Below are 15,743 nucleotides of genomic sequence, written 5' to 3'. Positions count from 1 at the left end.
AAGGCCATGATATTAACGCCATATGCAACTATCACATTAGGAGCTCAGGGCATACCACTGAGAATTGTAGGACATTGAAATGCAAGGTCCAAGATTTGATTGATTCTGGGGCACTGACATTCAATGTGTGATGGGGCATTCTGATCGGGAGTTGTTCGGGGCATCCATCAGGAGATTTTGTTGCATTCTCATGCATGACATCTTGTTTGAATTTGTTTTTCTTTTGTTCTTCTTATGTTTAAATGTTTGTAAGTCACTTGACGTTCGAACATTTTAAATAAAATACTTCATTATGAGAAAATGACAATGAGCAAATTTTAATCTTGAATTCTTTGAATATTATTTTAATTAAAAGCTTTTTAATAATTGAAGGTGTAAATCTTTGACAAATGACAAGATTGAACCCCTGCAAAACAAGGACCCCATTATCCTAATCTAAATATGCACCAGAATATATACCCCTCTCTTGCAGGGACCGAGCTAACCATCTTTTCGTATGTACAACCAATTAAAGTCTTGGCATTTAGGTATGTGTTAGGAGCAGACAAAATGGGGCAACTAGCACATGAGATTGCAAAACTAATTAGTTTATACTTCTGTTAATGATGTTCAATGATGATCATAATCTTCTCAGATGGAATGGTTACGTAAATGAATCTAATTTAGGTCAGTTGCTTGGAAATTGAACTATAACGATGAGATTTTCTGACTTTCAACAAACACCGGGACTATAACAGGTTTTCCTCAGCAAACTTAAGAAATTGAATCTGTATACCCAATATAAATATTATATTATATAGGTATACAATAAGGCTAAGCTATTCCGCTAAAGCAATTGGTTATAGAGGAAACTCAAAGCCCTGGCTTTATGAATAGATTGCATTCAAACCATGATATTGATCGGGTATTTGGCAATCCGGTGTATGCTCCACTGTGGTTGTCAAGTCGAAGACTTTGTGACGACATGAATCCTTCAGCTAGCCTAATAAAGGCAATTATAAAAATATATGTACAATAAAGCTGAATCCAGCTAGCCAAGCAATGGAAAATTAAATCAAAATTACTAAATAAGAAGTTTCGGTGAATATAGACTAAGGGAGTTGAGGAACACATGTTATAGTCAAACTCACACGAGCACTCAGTAATCTCATTTTTAGACCGATATTTCTGCACTACCTTGACTAGAGGAGTCTATAAAACTTGAACAGATGAAAGATTCCAGAGAACTGAAACAGAAGTGTTCTAAAAAATCTAGCTATTGATTGTGCTAGTTGTGCCATTTTATTTGCCTCCGATCAAAAATGCCAAACTCAGAAAGAGGGGCATGCTATGATCTTCACGAGGACCAATCGATGAAAGAAACCGTAGAATTTAGGTAGCCAACCTCAAAACCAACATTTCGATCTTGATATTTGTCAAAGATTTACAGCTATTAAATGTTAAATAGCAGTTAAGTCTTTTGAAATCCAATGAACTCCTGTTTATGACTTGTTTTAATTGTGAAACTTAGAAGAATACAATTTTTTTAAACTTCCTTCTGATATTTTTCTAAGTTTTGAAAATTCAAAGGAAGAAAAGCATTTTCAAACAAGAAAAGTTCTCTGGAAGTATCTTGGAATTCAACGAATATCTCAGAGGCTCAGGATTAAAGCTGGGGCAAGAGAATTTAAATATAGGGAGCAAATTTTTATGGGGGCAAGGAAACAAATTGTCTCAGGTCGAGGTTTGCAAGAGTACCCTCTGGTGAAAATGCAGACAAATTGAATCAATGATAGAGTGAAGATTGCTCTCGCAACCATTCTCTTTACAGATTGAGAAAAACATACATCAACACATACATACATACAGACATACACATACATATATGATACATAAATTTTGCATCAACCATTTATCATCATGTATATTAAAGACAATTTTCTCCTCTCTTGAGGACAAATTCAATAAAACTTCAAATATATTTCATCTTGACATCCATCATAATATCAAAGATTAGGCATCCATAAATACATCATTTTGATCTCTCAGGAAATCAAAGCTCAGAAATGACCAGATGTCTCTAACTTGAATAAGCAATTATTTGGCTTCCTGAAGTCAACAATCAAGACATTTCCTCAACATGCAGGAACAAACAAACTTTTTATCACTTTTGAGGGTGTTTTTCTTGAAACAAAATTTTGTCTCGCTTAAGACACTTTTCCATAAATTTTGAGAATTTTAAAACAAATTTTTGTCTCGCTTGAGATAATTTTTCTCAAAAACAATTTTTGTCTCGTTTGAGACAATTTCTCTAAAAACAAATGTTGTCTCACTTGAGATAATTTTTCAAATTATGAATTTGTTTCACTGGAAACAAACATCATCTTTGAGTCGTTTCTTTTGAAACAAAGGATCTTTGAGTCTATTTCTTTTGAAACAAAACTTTGTCTCTCTTGAGACAGATTTTATTGAAAAATCTTTGAGTCTGTTTCACCTAAAACAAAATGAAAAAAATATTTGGGTATGTTTCTTTGAAAACAAAATTTTGTCTATTTTGAGACAGTTCCTTTTAAAGAAAAATCTTTAAATATGTTTTTATGAAAACAAAATCTTGTCTCTTTTAAGACAATTTCTCTTAAAACGAACATCTTTGAGATTGTTTCCCTTGAAACAAAACCTATCTTTGAGTTTGTTTCTCTTTAAACAAAAGTCTGTGAGTTATTTCTTTTGAAATAAAAATCTGTGAGTTGTTTCTTTTGAAATAAAAATCTTTGAGTTGTTTCATTTGAAAAAATTCTTTGAGTCTGTTTCTTTTGAACCAAAGTTTTGTTTCTCTTAAGACAATTTCGTAAAAAAATCTTTGAGTCATTTCTTTTGAAAGCAAAATCTTTGAGTTTGTTTCTTTTGAAACAAAGTTTTGTCTCTCTTGAGATAGTTTTTCTTGAGAAAAATCTTTAGTTTGTTCCTTTTGAAAAATCTTTGAGATTGTGTCTCTTAACAAAATCATCTGTGATTCTATTTCTTTAAAAACAAATTTTGTCTCTTGAGACAATTTTTTAATGAAAAAAACCAACCTTGGAGATTGTTTCTTTTGAGAAAAATCCTTGAGTCTGTTTCTTTGGAAACAAAATTTACAATCTTTGAGTCTGTTTCTTTTGAAACATCATATTTTAATCGGTTTCTTTTGAAATCATTATCCCTAAAGATGGCCAAAACTCTTCATCACGTATGAGTCGTGTCATCCCCTGACCAGATCTCTTCATCGCGTAGGAGCCGTATCACCCCCTAGATAACCAGACGTCCTCATCACGTAGGAACCGTGTTATCGCCCTTCCTAAAGATGACCAGATCTCCTCATCACGTAGGAGCCGTGTTACCCATAGATAACCAGCCGTCCTCATCGAGTTGGAACCATGTTATCACATTTCCTAAAGATGGCCAGAACTCTTCATCACGTATGAGCAGTGTCATCCCCTGACCAAATTTCCTCATCACGTAGGAACCGTATCGTCCTTATCGAGTAGGAACCGTGTTATTACCCCTCCTAAAGATGGCCAAAACTCTTCATCACATATGAGCAGTGTCGTCCCCAACAACCAACATTATCCAATTTCTAAGTTTAAAAGGGAGAGAACCAGACAAAAACGTGATGTCTTTTCATCCAGTAGATAACCCTAACCCTAAAATAAATTAGGGTTTTAAATCCTAAACCAATCTCCAGCCACCGCCGCCATTTGGACTTCCAGCCGCTGACGTGTGACTCTTCAGATTCTAGCCAAGTTTCACCCCGACAGCTTCTGGCACCGCCGTCGTTCTTCCTTGCACCAAAGCAGTAACAACATACATCTAACAATGACAAGAATCAACATCAAGTCAAAGAATGATTATCCTAGAAATATATGATATTATTATCCTATTTTTGAGGCCTCACATGCAACAACAAATCAACATGCAAAGCAAGATAAAAGGAAAAGGGAGAAGAAAGAAAAAGGGAAGAGGAAGATTCGGTGATAACAAAAAAAATATAGAGAGATATCGAAATAAAAACATAGGGAACCCAACTAAAAATCCCTCAATCTGATTCAAACAAAACACCAAGAGAGAACACATAAAAGAAAAAAAACCGAGAGAAAGTAGGAAAAGAAAGGAAAATGAGACTTTACCTTCCGGGAAAGTGGCCATCGACGCTTCGTTGGAGTTAGGAGGGTCGTCGGAGCATTGAAGGTAATTCTTTTATTTGTTGGGTTCTCATTTGTTTAAGAGTGGGGTTAAAAAAAGAAGCTTTTTAGGGTTAAAGACTCTAAATAGAGGCTTAAGGAGATCGTCTGGGTAGGAAAGCCCCTCATCAGAGCGGTGAAGGGGCGATGGCTTTTAGGTTTCCTCGTCTGTTGAAGAAGAAGAGAGGGGAAAGTAGATAAGAGGGGGAACATAGCTGAAGGGGGTTTGGGAAATAATTTGGGGTTTCAAAATAAACCCCTAAAAAGGATTATATCCCTACTCTTGTACGCAGTCGTTTTGCCTCCCCAACCCCACCCATGTTTTTTATTTATGGGATAACCACACTTTTAATCCCTGGGGCTTTGTAAACTCACGAGTGTTCTTTAAGGTTTGAGGGTAAACTACACGTTAAGTCCCTCTGGTTTGTAACATCTCGTTGTAGCCATTAATGAAATTTCATAATATTTTATTCTGGGCATTTATATTTTCCTTTTCATATTTTAGTCCTTACTTCTTGTATTTTACCATTTGGTGAATTTTCTAATTTGGTTGTGAAATTTATGCATATTTCATTTTAGTCCCTAATTTCCTATACTGTGTATTTTTTGTGATATTTGAATCTTGACACCATGTTTGTAAAGGTTCCATTTTAGTCACTAATGCAAGTTTCGATTTCATGTTTTGAGTTTTAAATTTCATCATTCTTTTATTTCGATCACTGAATACAATTTCATATCATTTTATTTCGCGCCTTTTAATTTTCAATGATTTCATTTCAGTCATTAATTTGTATATTATGTTTACTGATATTATAATTTGGTCATGATATTTATATTTATTTCATTTTAGTCATTGTTTCAGTTTATTGTGCATTTTTCTTTGATATTCGGATTTGGTCATGAAATTTGCAAATGTTATATTCAGTTTCAGTCACTGTTTGATATTTGGTTTAATTGCTTTAAGCCCTTTAAATTTCTATTTTATTTATTTTAGACCCTTAAGTTTCTTTTTTTTTACTATTTTAGCCATTTAAGTTTATGTTTTGGCCATATTAGTCCTTTAAATTCCTATTTGTACTATTTTGGTCCTGTGAGCTTATGTGTTTGATGTTTTGGTTTTCTTATAATTTCAAATATTTACTTTTTGGTTTATTTGTATTTTGGTCTTTAATATTTATTTGTTTTCTTTTCAATCCTCTATGTATGTACATTTTTTATGTTTTGTATTTATTTGTACCATGTGTAATTAAAAATACTTAATTTTGTTGATGTAAATATTTATTATGCATATTTATATTTGTATTTGTATTTATTTCCATTATGTTTCTTTATCTAGTATATGTTATTCGAATATTTCAAGAACGTATTTGTAGAACGGGCGTAGAAAGTATCACTTGATCGAAGTGGTACAATTTAATACGATGTTTGAACTAAATGGAACTTGAAATAAATCAATTTTAGTTTGTTAATTGTTAAGTCGTTTTTATTGTACACTAAACAATGCAAGTTATGTATTTTATTTTTTCTACAACTGGCAATTTGCCATTTATATTTGATATGCATCTTTTACATATTTGACGATAGAATATTCTTTAACAATGAAAAATAGTTGAAATAGCTTTCCCGAAGAAGGATTGCTAATTTCAAGGTTTTTTATCGAATTAAAGGATTTTCTTTAAATAGTAAATTTGAAGCAAATTAATGTTCGATAAATGGATCGTAATTTAACTTTATATTCGATTTATAATTTTCACCATGTACGACAACGTGTAAGGGACACAATACCAATTTTGGGCGTTGTGGGGTGCTTATCATTTCCCACATGTAATCGACTCCCGAATCCATTTAAATGAATCTTTGGTAACGCATGCCATTTTTATCTTAAAAATGATTTTTACTTAAAATTGTTTTAAAAGACGTTTTTAGGTATTCGACCTACCTAATCCAAAGGTCGATGGCGACTTTATTCAATTTATTTCCAATTATTTTCAAATCACCCAATTTTTTCAAAATAAAAGTCATAATCATTTTTAAAATAATATTTAATTGTTTTACATAAAAAAATGGTTATGACATAGGGTATTTTCAAAGATTAGTCCTTAAGCTTCAACTATAAATACCCTAGCCCATTTAGCTTCAAAATCATCCCAAATCATTTTTTTCTCCCAATACTAGAGAGCTTTCTTGTGAGTTGTGAGTGTTTGGTAAACACCTGTAAATTTTCTCTCTTCAGTAAAAGATCTGCAGCAGTCCGGAGACATATGCATAATTGACTGAACTCCGTTATCAATTTCGAGTATTATTTTTCTGCTTTTATTTCGCATTCTCACTAATCTGGTTATATGGAAATTACTCATACTCGGTTTATTTCCCAACATTTTTAACATAAACAAACCCTTAATGAATCTATTATTTTGAAAATGAAGAAACCCATTAAAAAATTAGAGGCACTGAAACTTCTTCAAGAATCGAGAAAATCATTTAAATCCATCTTGATTTTTCAAAACGTTTTAGTTTCTAGTCAATTAAATCCTTCAAATCTCATACTACTATTTCTTTTCTGAGTTTTTAATTGTCTATGATTTTTTCTTAGGATTTAGGGTTCTTATTTCCAGAGTTTTCATGTTCTTATTCTTATGTGTATTTCTTGATTTTTCTTTCTTTGTTCGCTTTTTTGAATTTAGGGTTCTTTTTTATTTGGGGTTTAAGTTTTTTTTCCTCATTTTTTTAGGTTCTTCATTTAGGGTTAAGGTTTTTCTGGACCATCGCAATATGACGAATACAACTTCGAATGAAAGGGATGCCTCGCCCGATATATAGTATATGGTTATTAAATTAATTTCTTCTTTTTGGCCTCATGATTTTTTTCAGTATATTTATAATATCAAAGAGTTATTATGCATTGATTTTTTGAAAAATCAATATTCTTTGTTTTTAGTTTTTGTTGAGATTTCATAGTTTACTGGATACAAAATTTCTTGTTTTGTTTATTGGGGTACAAAGGTTCTATCATAATTTTCTGGAAAATCATTATGTTTTGTTTATTAGGATGCATAAAAACTATAACATAATTTATATAGTATTATCTTTATGATGAAGTGGTCTCATTACTTGAAAAGTTGACAATATAATATTTGGATATTGTATTGAATGATGCATAAAAAGTATGTTTTTTATTGGTATGCATGAAGTGGTCTACTATATTTATAATATTTTATTGGTGGTATGTGAAATATTTATTGCAACTTTTCTTATTTTCTTAATTTTGTTTGTTTGTAATAACATCTTTTTTGTTTGTAAATGTTTTGTGCAGCTGCCAAATCAACTTTATTTACTATTGTTTTACATCATGGTGAAATTTTTACCAATTATCAATATGGTAAATATAGTGGAAAAGAGATAGATTACTTTGATTTTTGTGATGTGGATGAGATGTCCATATTTAACCTAATAGGCATGGTTGAGGTTTTAGGGATAAGAATTTGTGTAAACTTATTTAGGCTTGTGTCATGGGATAAAATAGAATGTTTTGCCTTTAGGCACTGATATTGATGTTACAAACTTAGTAGCTGAACTGCCTAGGAATCGAAATGCTCATATATATATATATATATATATATATATATATATTTGAAATTGAACCTAAACCTCCAATTGAACCCACTACTAAAATAGAAATTCAACCTCCAATTGAACCGACTGTTGAAATTGAACCTCAATCTCCAACTTAGCCCACTGTTGTAACTGAACCTCAACCTCCAAATGCACCCCCAGTTGAAACTAAACATCAACCTCCAAATGATGAAGAGTTGTTTAAAGATTTTGATTCTAACTTCTATGTTGTTTATACGGAATCTGAAACATCTAAACTTATTGATAGTGACTTTTTTGAAGAAGATTTATTTGACATTCCTACTAATGTTGGATTAGATTTTAAGAATGATGTAGGAAGGACTGACAATGAATCTAAAAGTGGAGATTCAGACTCACTACACAATGTAGATGAGTCATATTCAGATAGCAAATAAAAGAAAAAAAATTCAGAGTTAAACTCAATGATATGGACAACTCTGAGTTGAAGGTTGGTTTAGTGTTTGCTGATATAAAGATTTTAAATGAGATAGTTAGGAATTTTACTATTCATAATAGATACAATCTGAGGTTCAAACTGAAATACCAGAGAAGGGTGAAGGTTGTTTGTAAGCATGGATGTCCATGGTCATTATGGGATCAAGATTGAACCCTAATAATCCCCTAGATAAAACCTGACAGATAAGACAATTAATAACGACAGCTTTCGGACGATCGGGTATTTCTACATCACACCACATTAAGAAACGGCATTTTCCAATCTTTTTTTCCAAAATTTGGGCACCCAAAACACCTTCTACTCAGATTATCGGTTGCCCAAGATGTTCTAAACACAGTTGGACAACCACAGTGACAAAACAAGTTGTTCTCCATTCTGTGTAGGGGTGAGCAAAACTTGACCTGACTCGACTCGAAAATCCGATTTTTCAACTCGAATTGACTTTGGGTTGTAATTTCATAAATTCGACTCGAAAAAATTTTAAGTTCAAATCGAATTGTAAAATACAACTTGAATAACTTGAAATTTTTAGTAATTAGTGGATTGATTTTAAAGTTTAAGTCAAGTCCTTCGACTTTGTATGATATATATATATATATATATATATATATATGAAAAAAATATGAAGAAATATATTTGTATTGTATATATGGTTATAGGAAGTCATTTAAATTGTAATCAAATAATATTATAATATTATAAATGTTTACAATTAAATTTAAACAGAAACTCGAAAAAATTTCAAGTTAACTCCAAGTTGTAAAATAAGACTCGTCAACTCGAATAACTCAAACTTTTTTGACTCGACTCGATCGAATGCTCACCCTAATTCTTCGTTCTCTTCTCACTTCTTACCCCTAGTGATGACCTCACAGTTTTCTTCTTGTTGCCCCCACTGATGCCCTCATTTGTCTCTAGAAGAAACAATAATAAGAAACACACTTTAGATTTTAGGGTTTCATCCCTTAAATAAGCACCTGAGTAAATTTCACTCTTTATTTTCCACGTGGAATGCTATATGGATTATAAAAACATGTGTGGAAAATCAATAATGGAATAATAATTTCATGTCACCCCGTCTGTTAAGTTTTTAACGGAGGGGCACTAAAATGAAACGAAAACTAAATTTTAGGTATAGTTTTGGGAAAAAAAACTTTAGATACTAAAATGGACCAAAACTCAAACTTTAGGTACTAAATGTGTAATTTACCCTGATATCTTAATTCTAAATTCATAAAGCGGCCTTGAAGAAAGAATGTTATTTCTTTGTATATCCTCAATTTGAATAATTTCATATATATATATATATATATATATATATATATATATATATATATATATTAATGGTTAAGAACAATTATGAATTAATCAAAGTTTGCTTTTAATTTATTCACACTCTAACTTTAGTAAAATTTGACATCACAAATATTTGAAGTGGATCAATTGAAAATAGACATGTTTGATTCATATTGCATATAATTTTCATATTACACTCCATGATTGATCTATGTTATTTGATTATGTTTATATATCCACTGATGGATCTAGTCATAATTGATGCTATAAATATTGTTTTGATTTTATAAGGATATAGTTGATGGACGAAATTGTTATATAATACTTATTATGTAAATTTTGAGCTCATAAAATTATACATTTGTCAGGAAATATATGTTACCCAATTGAGAGATTATTGAATTAAAATCTACGATTGCAGGCATATATGTATAATGTATAATGCTATCATAAAGTATGACACAAATTTAAGTTATTAATTATGTTATGTGTCATAAATATTAAAATATCATGAAATTATAGTGTAGATCTCATAAGTTGTATTTATAATTTTATGAGATACAATATTATAAATACTTAACCAACAGGGTTGGTTCAAGTGGAGCTTGATATCGCTTAAGCAGAGTCTCAGGTTCAAGTCCTTATGTATGCATAAAATCCACATTGGGAGACTCACCCATCAGAGCCAGATGTGCGACCCGGGTCAATTTAGATTAGTCATGGCGAAGCCTTGGAACTAGAGGGCAACATAAGAATATTATAAATACTTAATAGATTGACCTATGTCCATTCTAAATAAGAGTTATGGTAGAAATAGGTTAACTTGACGCTCTTATCCTATCAGATAGTTTTATGATGGCAAGAAAAAAAACTTTTTTATCTTGAAAGATCACAACCAAAGAAATAGGGGCGGAGTCAAGACTAAATATTAATTAACAGGGGTTGAAATATTAAATTTTTTAAAAAAATACAATCACTTATTAGATATTTAAACTTGAAATTCATAAGACAATGTCTAATTTGTCTAATATTTAAACTTACAATGACCTAAATTGTTATTAAACCAAAAATTTTGAGAACATGGGATTACTCCTCTTTAGTTATGCCCTTACTTGATTATATATTTAATAAATTCTTATATTTTTAAAATTTATTTTTTCATGTAACAAAATACTATTAATTTAAAATCTATTAAACATATAAAATTTTTACAGGGGCTAGTCCCAACATAACTCTGGCCCTACAAAGAAAAACTAATAAAACTTTAACATATCAATTAATTCGTATACATTTCCGCATTTAATATTTTATTTTTATTGATTGACATATAAATTTTATATCATTGATTTTACATGAATTAAGTTATTTAGTTTATGATTATTATAATTTGGCTCTATCATCAGGATCTTTGAAAATATTTGACCCTTACTCGATCATTTTAAAAGAATCAATTCTTATGTGAAGAAAAAATAGTATAAAAAACTTTTTTTTGTATCACATAAATCTTGTGCTCTTACGTTCTGTTTTTATCTTTATTCTCTCAAAGTATCCTCTACGCATCAATCTCGTTCCTTTAGATTAACGTTTGGTTTACTAACACCACCACCAACATTTATTCCTTGTTCCATATAGTAATGTCCAACAAGAAGGTTAGTTTAACTGAACAGAGTTTGGTATTAATGGTTTAGGCTGCTTTGAGACCATTCCATTTAAGACCAACTGCCCACTGCTTTTTTACATGACCTAACCGCATAAAGACATGGAACCAATGGGGATGTCAAAGTGGTTCAAATCTGAACATTCAATTCAACCAAAACCAACCACCATGTCTTACGCTCCATCCGAGAGGGTCCACCGGACATCATCCCAATAACCCTAAAACTAACCCCAACACTACTAACTTGACTCACAACTCACAAGTTCAGTTTTCTGTCACCACTGGGACAAACAATGTTCTTGTCTGCAGGAAAGTATGTTTTGTTTTACAAAGTAATATAATGTACTCTTATAAACGGTTTATGGTTTTCTTTCAAAATCAGAGTACTTTTCATGGTTTTATGTTAGAAAATAATATATATTTCAAAATTTTGAGGAATATAATTTATTAATAAAATTGGAGTTTTGAATAGTAAAATTATAGATTTGTATTCTATTTCATTAGACCTTTAAAACATTATATAATACGATTAAAATGCTAAGTGATAATGAGAAATTTATGTTCAAAGTATGTTACATGCAAATGTTATTGAAAAAATGTTAGCGCTTAAAACACTATTTGTGTGGAAAGAGAAATGGGGTTTAAAGTGCATTTATAAGCTAAAACTAATTTGATGGATAATGAATACCTACATGATGTAGATGACATGAAATATCTATGCACAAGGGTTACAAATCAATCCCTTCAAAAAAAATATTTGATTTCCGTTCAGATGATAGAAAAAGATTGCTAGATCCTCCGCTTAAGTGATCCATCTTCTATTTTGAAATTCAATCTTTTAATTAATGTATTGTTTCTAACATTTTATAGCAGTTGCATAACACCATCTAAAAAGAAGATTGCATGAAGTCCGTTCATTGATTCCATCATTTCAAGGACAACTTTAATGGAGTTTTGGGGTTGGGAGATATTTTGTATGTAAAAGGATGATTTTCATACATGTAGATATCTGCCCATGGTGATATCAAAAGTTACAAGTAAGCAAATAAAAAAACGGCAGCAAAGCTCCGACTTGCCACTATAGACCCAACCCTTTTGTCATTGGCTTGAACCACGCTGGAACTACTCGGGTTTATCAGACAACTGTGTAATGAAAAGGATCGTGATGGGATTTGGTACCCTTTATGGAACTTCTTTTAAATATCACCCCAATCGTGATTAGGTAGGCAAACCCGTCACAAATATTTCTTTAACTCTGGGTATCTAACCATATATCTCTTGAAAACCTGACACCCTTAATCACAGCAACCGGCTTGTTATAAATTACCCTTTAATCTCTTTTTCCTCCCACTGCACAACTGAAGCAGTGAAGCATTTTAGTGCTATTGGCTTGAGCGGCCATGGAATCTAGACCCAATATAGAGAGAATCAGGTAAGGCTTCAACTTTGCTTTTGGTGTTTCCATATCTCAATCCTTTTGGTTTTTCCTTTTTTGGGTTTGTAGAAGAGGTTTATTGAGAAGCTGGGGAATCCTGCAGGCAAAATTGGTGCCAGATTTTACTTGTCTTAGAAACAAAGAAGATGCTCTTTTTATATCTTTTTTTCTAGCTGGAATCTTTACAACATTATTGTACTACTGTAAGCCTAATTAAAGGAACCGTCCCCAACACCTATTGTTCTGCCTTGGTATCTGCAACTGTGATTATGCATCGCCGCCTGCTCGAGACGGAGGTGATCTTGCCGCCGGGAAACGGAAACAAAACCCATGATTCTTACATTAGTCAGACGACGTTCGACACCAACATGGTGGTCATATTGGCAGCTCTTTTATCTGCTTTAATCTGTGCTTTGGGGTTGAACTCTATAGTCCGTTGCGCTCTACGTTGCAGTCGGAGGTTTGCCGTGGAAACCCCGGAGCAAGAAGCGGCGACGGGGCTCAAGAAACGAGATTTGAAGCAAATTCCGGTGGCCGTTTACGGTGAAGGCGTGAGCTTCCCGTCGACCGAGTGCCCCATCTGCCTGGGAGAGTTCGTCGATGGGGAAAAGGTTAGGGTGCTGCCGAAATGTAAACATGGGTTCCATGTGAGGTGTATTGACACGTGGCTGCTGTCACACTCATCTTGTCCGAATTGTCGGTACTCGCTGCTTCAACTCAGTGCATCAAAAACCGAGTCCTCTCAGGGACTCAGTGCCGCAAGGCAAGCAGAAAATGGATCAGGTGAAAATCAAAATGGCAGTGTACCTGTGATTGTTGAATAGGGGACGCCATTAAATACGATTTGGCCATTCGTCTAAAATCTAGAGGTGCATTTAAAGATTTACCGTACTTGTAGTTGTTAGATTCTTCTTTTACGTAGTCACGGCGAAGATAAACTGTTAAATTATTATCTAGATTTTCGGACAAGTAATGAAAGAAGATTCAGTGAGTCAACTCGACTTCTTTTTTCTGCATGTGCAACAGCACATGGTTTACTAAGTACTGTGTTGGAATTATTTGAGGCACTGGCCCCTCTTGTTTTGCACTTTCCGACTTACTTCCTCGCTTCACATGGGGAAATATTGACTTAAAGTCCCCAATAATTTTAATTTTTTGGGGAATCGTGTCAAGGCCCGTATTCAGTAACTTATAAATATTCAAAAAAATAATTTTATTTAAAAATTGAGTTATTTTAGTTAATTTGAATTTGAATTTAATTTTTGAGTTTGAATCCAAATATAGAAATAGAATTTGGTTATTTTATGATTTAATCTTTGGTTTTCTTATTTTTTTTAATTTATTTCTTATTTTTGGATTATTCTTTTATTAAATTTGAACTATACACTTTTAATAATAAAATACCTATGTAGCTTCAATTCCTCTTTAGAAAATTGGTTTTTTTTTTAATTTAATCCTTAAGTTTGTATGATTTCCTTATTTCTTCGTTTTAAGTCCATTTTTACAAAATATAAATCACATGTTCTACTAACACAATAAATTACATATGTAACTTCAATTTCTATTATTAAAAACAACATTTGTTTACTTTTTCAATTTTATCCTATTTTATTTCAATTTGATCCTTTAGTTGATTTCTTTGTAAATATTTTATTCCCATCAATTCTTTTGACTCTTTTATATTTCTATCAATAATTTATACTAAAAATTTGTTTTTTAAAAATAACATTATAAATATATTTGTAAATTTAGATATTATTTGATTTATTAAATAATATTATAAATTTGACTTGTGTCGTGTGAAAATAATATGAAGATATATATATAATTAGAGAAAACATTTTAAATTAAAATCAATATATATTATAATATTATAAAAATTAAATTAAATTTAAAGAGAAATTCAAACAACTCGACTTAAATTTTATAAATTAGATTCAACTAAAATTTAAATCACAAAATATGGCTCACCAATTTGACCAATTCAAAATATTTTAACTTGACTTGATTGAGTACCCATCTCTATTTATGAAATTTCACATAATTAGATATTATAAATATTTTTTATGCAGGAAATATATTTAATAAAAAAAATTAAATAGTCTCAGATAATTAGAATATATCATATAGTTAAAATCTTTCTTAAGTATTGATAATGCACACTCTAAATAATCAAGTGCTTAAATCTAACACTAAAAAAATAACACTTCATTATAGACAATTAAGATTTAGGGTAAATTATCTATCTGATCATCTATTCATTATTTAGTTTTTTAGTTATTTAACTATTAACTTTTTAAAAATTATAAATAAAATTACGTTTTTGTTCTATTTTGGTCACATTCATTAAAAAGTTAATGATGGTTGATGTGTCACCATAAGATAATGTCACATCGGTATTAAAAATAAAATATATCACATCAACATCATCATTAATTTTAAATATAACTAAAACGTAACGTTAAGTATGATTGTGAAAAAATAATAGTTGATTAATATAACAGAAATTATATAATAATTAGATGACTAAGTAGATAATTTACCCTAAGATTTATTGTTTATCTAATTTGGTGGGTTGATTTTTGGGTAAAACACACAAATGGTCCCCTGACTATATAGGGTACTATTTTGTTGAGTCTTTTGGCTATTAAAAGTTACAAAATGATCCCTCAATTATATGACATTATTTTATCGTGTCATTTGCTATTAAAAATTATAAAATGATCATATGACAATTCATATGTTCTAAACTCGTCATTTTCTGTTAAAAAGTGACGATCTTCTGAGTTGTACGGTAACTTATTGATTGAGATGTGATAAAAATATGATCATATAATTGTTTGAGTTGTATTTTATGGATTAATTCTCTGTTTAAATTATGTCGTTGAGCTAATGCTTGAAACATTATGTTGTCAAGCCAGTGCTTGAAAATAATGGTGGTGTTAATGCTAGAAAGCAATGACAATGTCAATATACATTATTAAAATATGATTTTATCATATCCAATTAGTATGTTGGCATCCAACTTAGACAACCGTCAATTTTTAACAAAAAATATGAGTTTGCAAC

General features: G+C 31.1%; 1 protein-coding gene across 1 annotated transcript; it reads left to right on the top strand.

The window, feature by feature from the left end:
* The first annotated feature begins 5,426 nt into the window (after positions 1–5,426).
* LOC120212740 (RING-H2 finger protein ATL74-like) lies at positions 5,427–13,498 on the top strand. The gene is made up of 2 exons (XM_039210952.1): positions 5,427–5,436; positions 12,749–13,498. Exon 2 carries the CDS (start codon positions 12,944–12,946, stop codon positions 13,496–13,498), a length of 555 nt encoding a protein of 184 aa, XP_039066883.1. The 5' UTR covers positions 5,427–5,436; positions 12,749–12,943.
* Positions 13,499–15,743: the final 2,245 nt, after the last annotated feature.

Source organism: Hibiscus syriacus, unplaced genomic scaffold (genome assembly GCF_006381635.1).
Source record: "Hibiscus syriacus cultivar Baekdansim isolate YM2019G1 unplaced genomic scaffold, ASM638163v2 tig00110015_pilon, whole genome shotgun sequence".
In the NCBI taxonomy this organism is placed as follows: Eukaryota; Viridiplantae; Streptophyta; class Magnoliopsida; order Malvales; family Malvaceae; genus Hibiscus; species Hibiscus syriacus.
Note: the sequence above shows the minus strand (reverse complement) of the source record. Positions and strands in the feature narration are given on the sequence as shown.

Excerpts from the sequence above, each read along its gene's own strand:
- LOC120212740 (XM_039210952.1), top strand. The coding sequence starts at position 12,944 with ATGCATCGCCGCCTGCTCGAGACGGAGGTGATCTTGCCGCCGGGAAAC.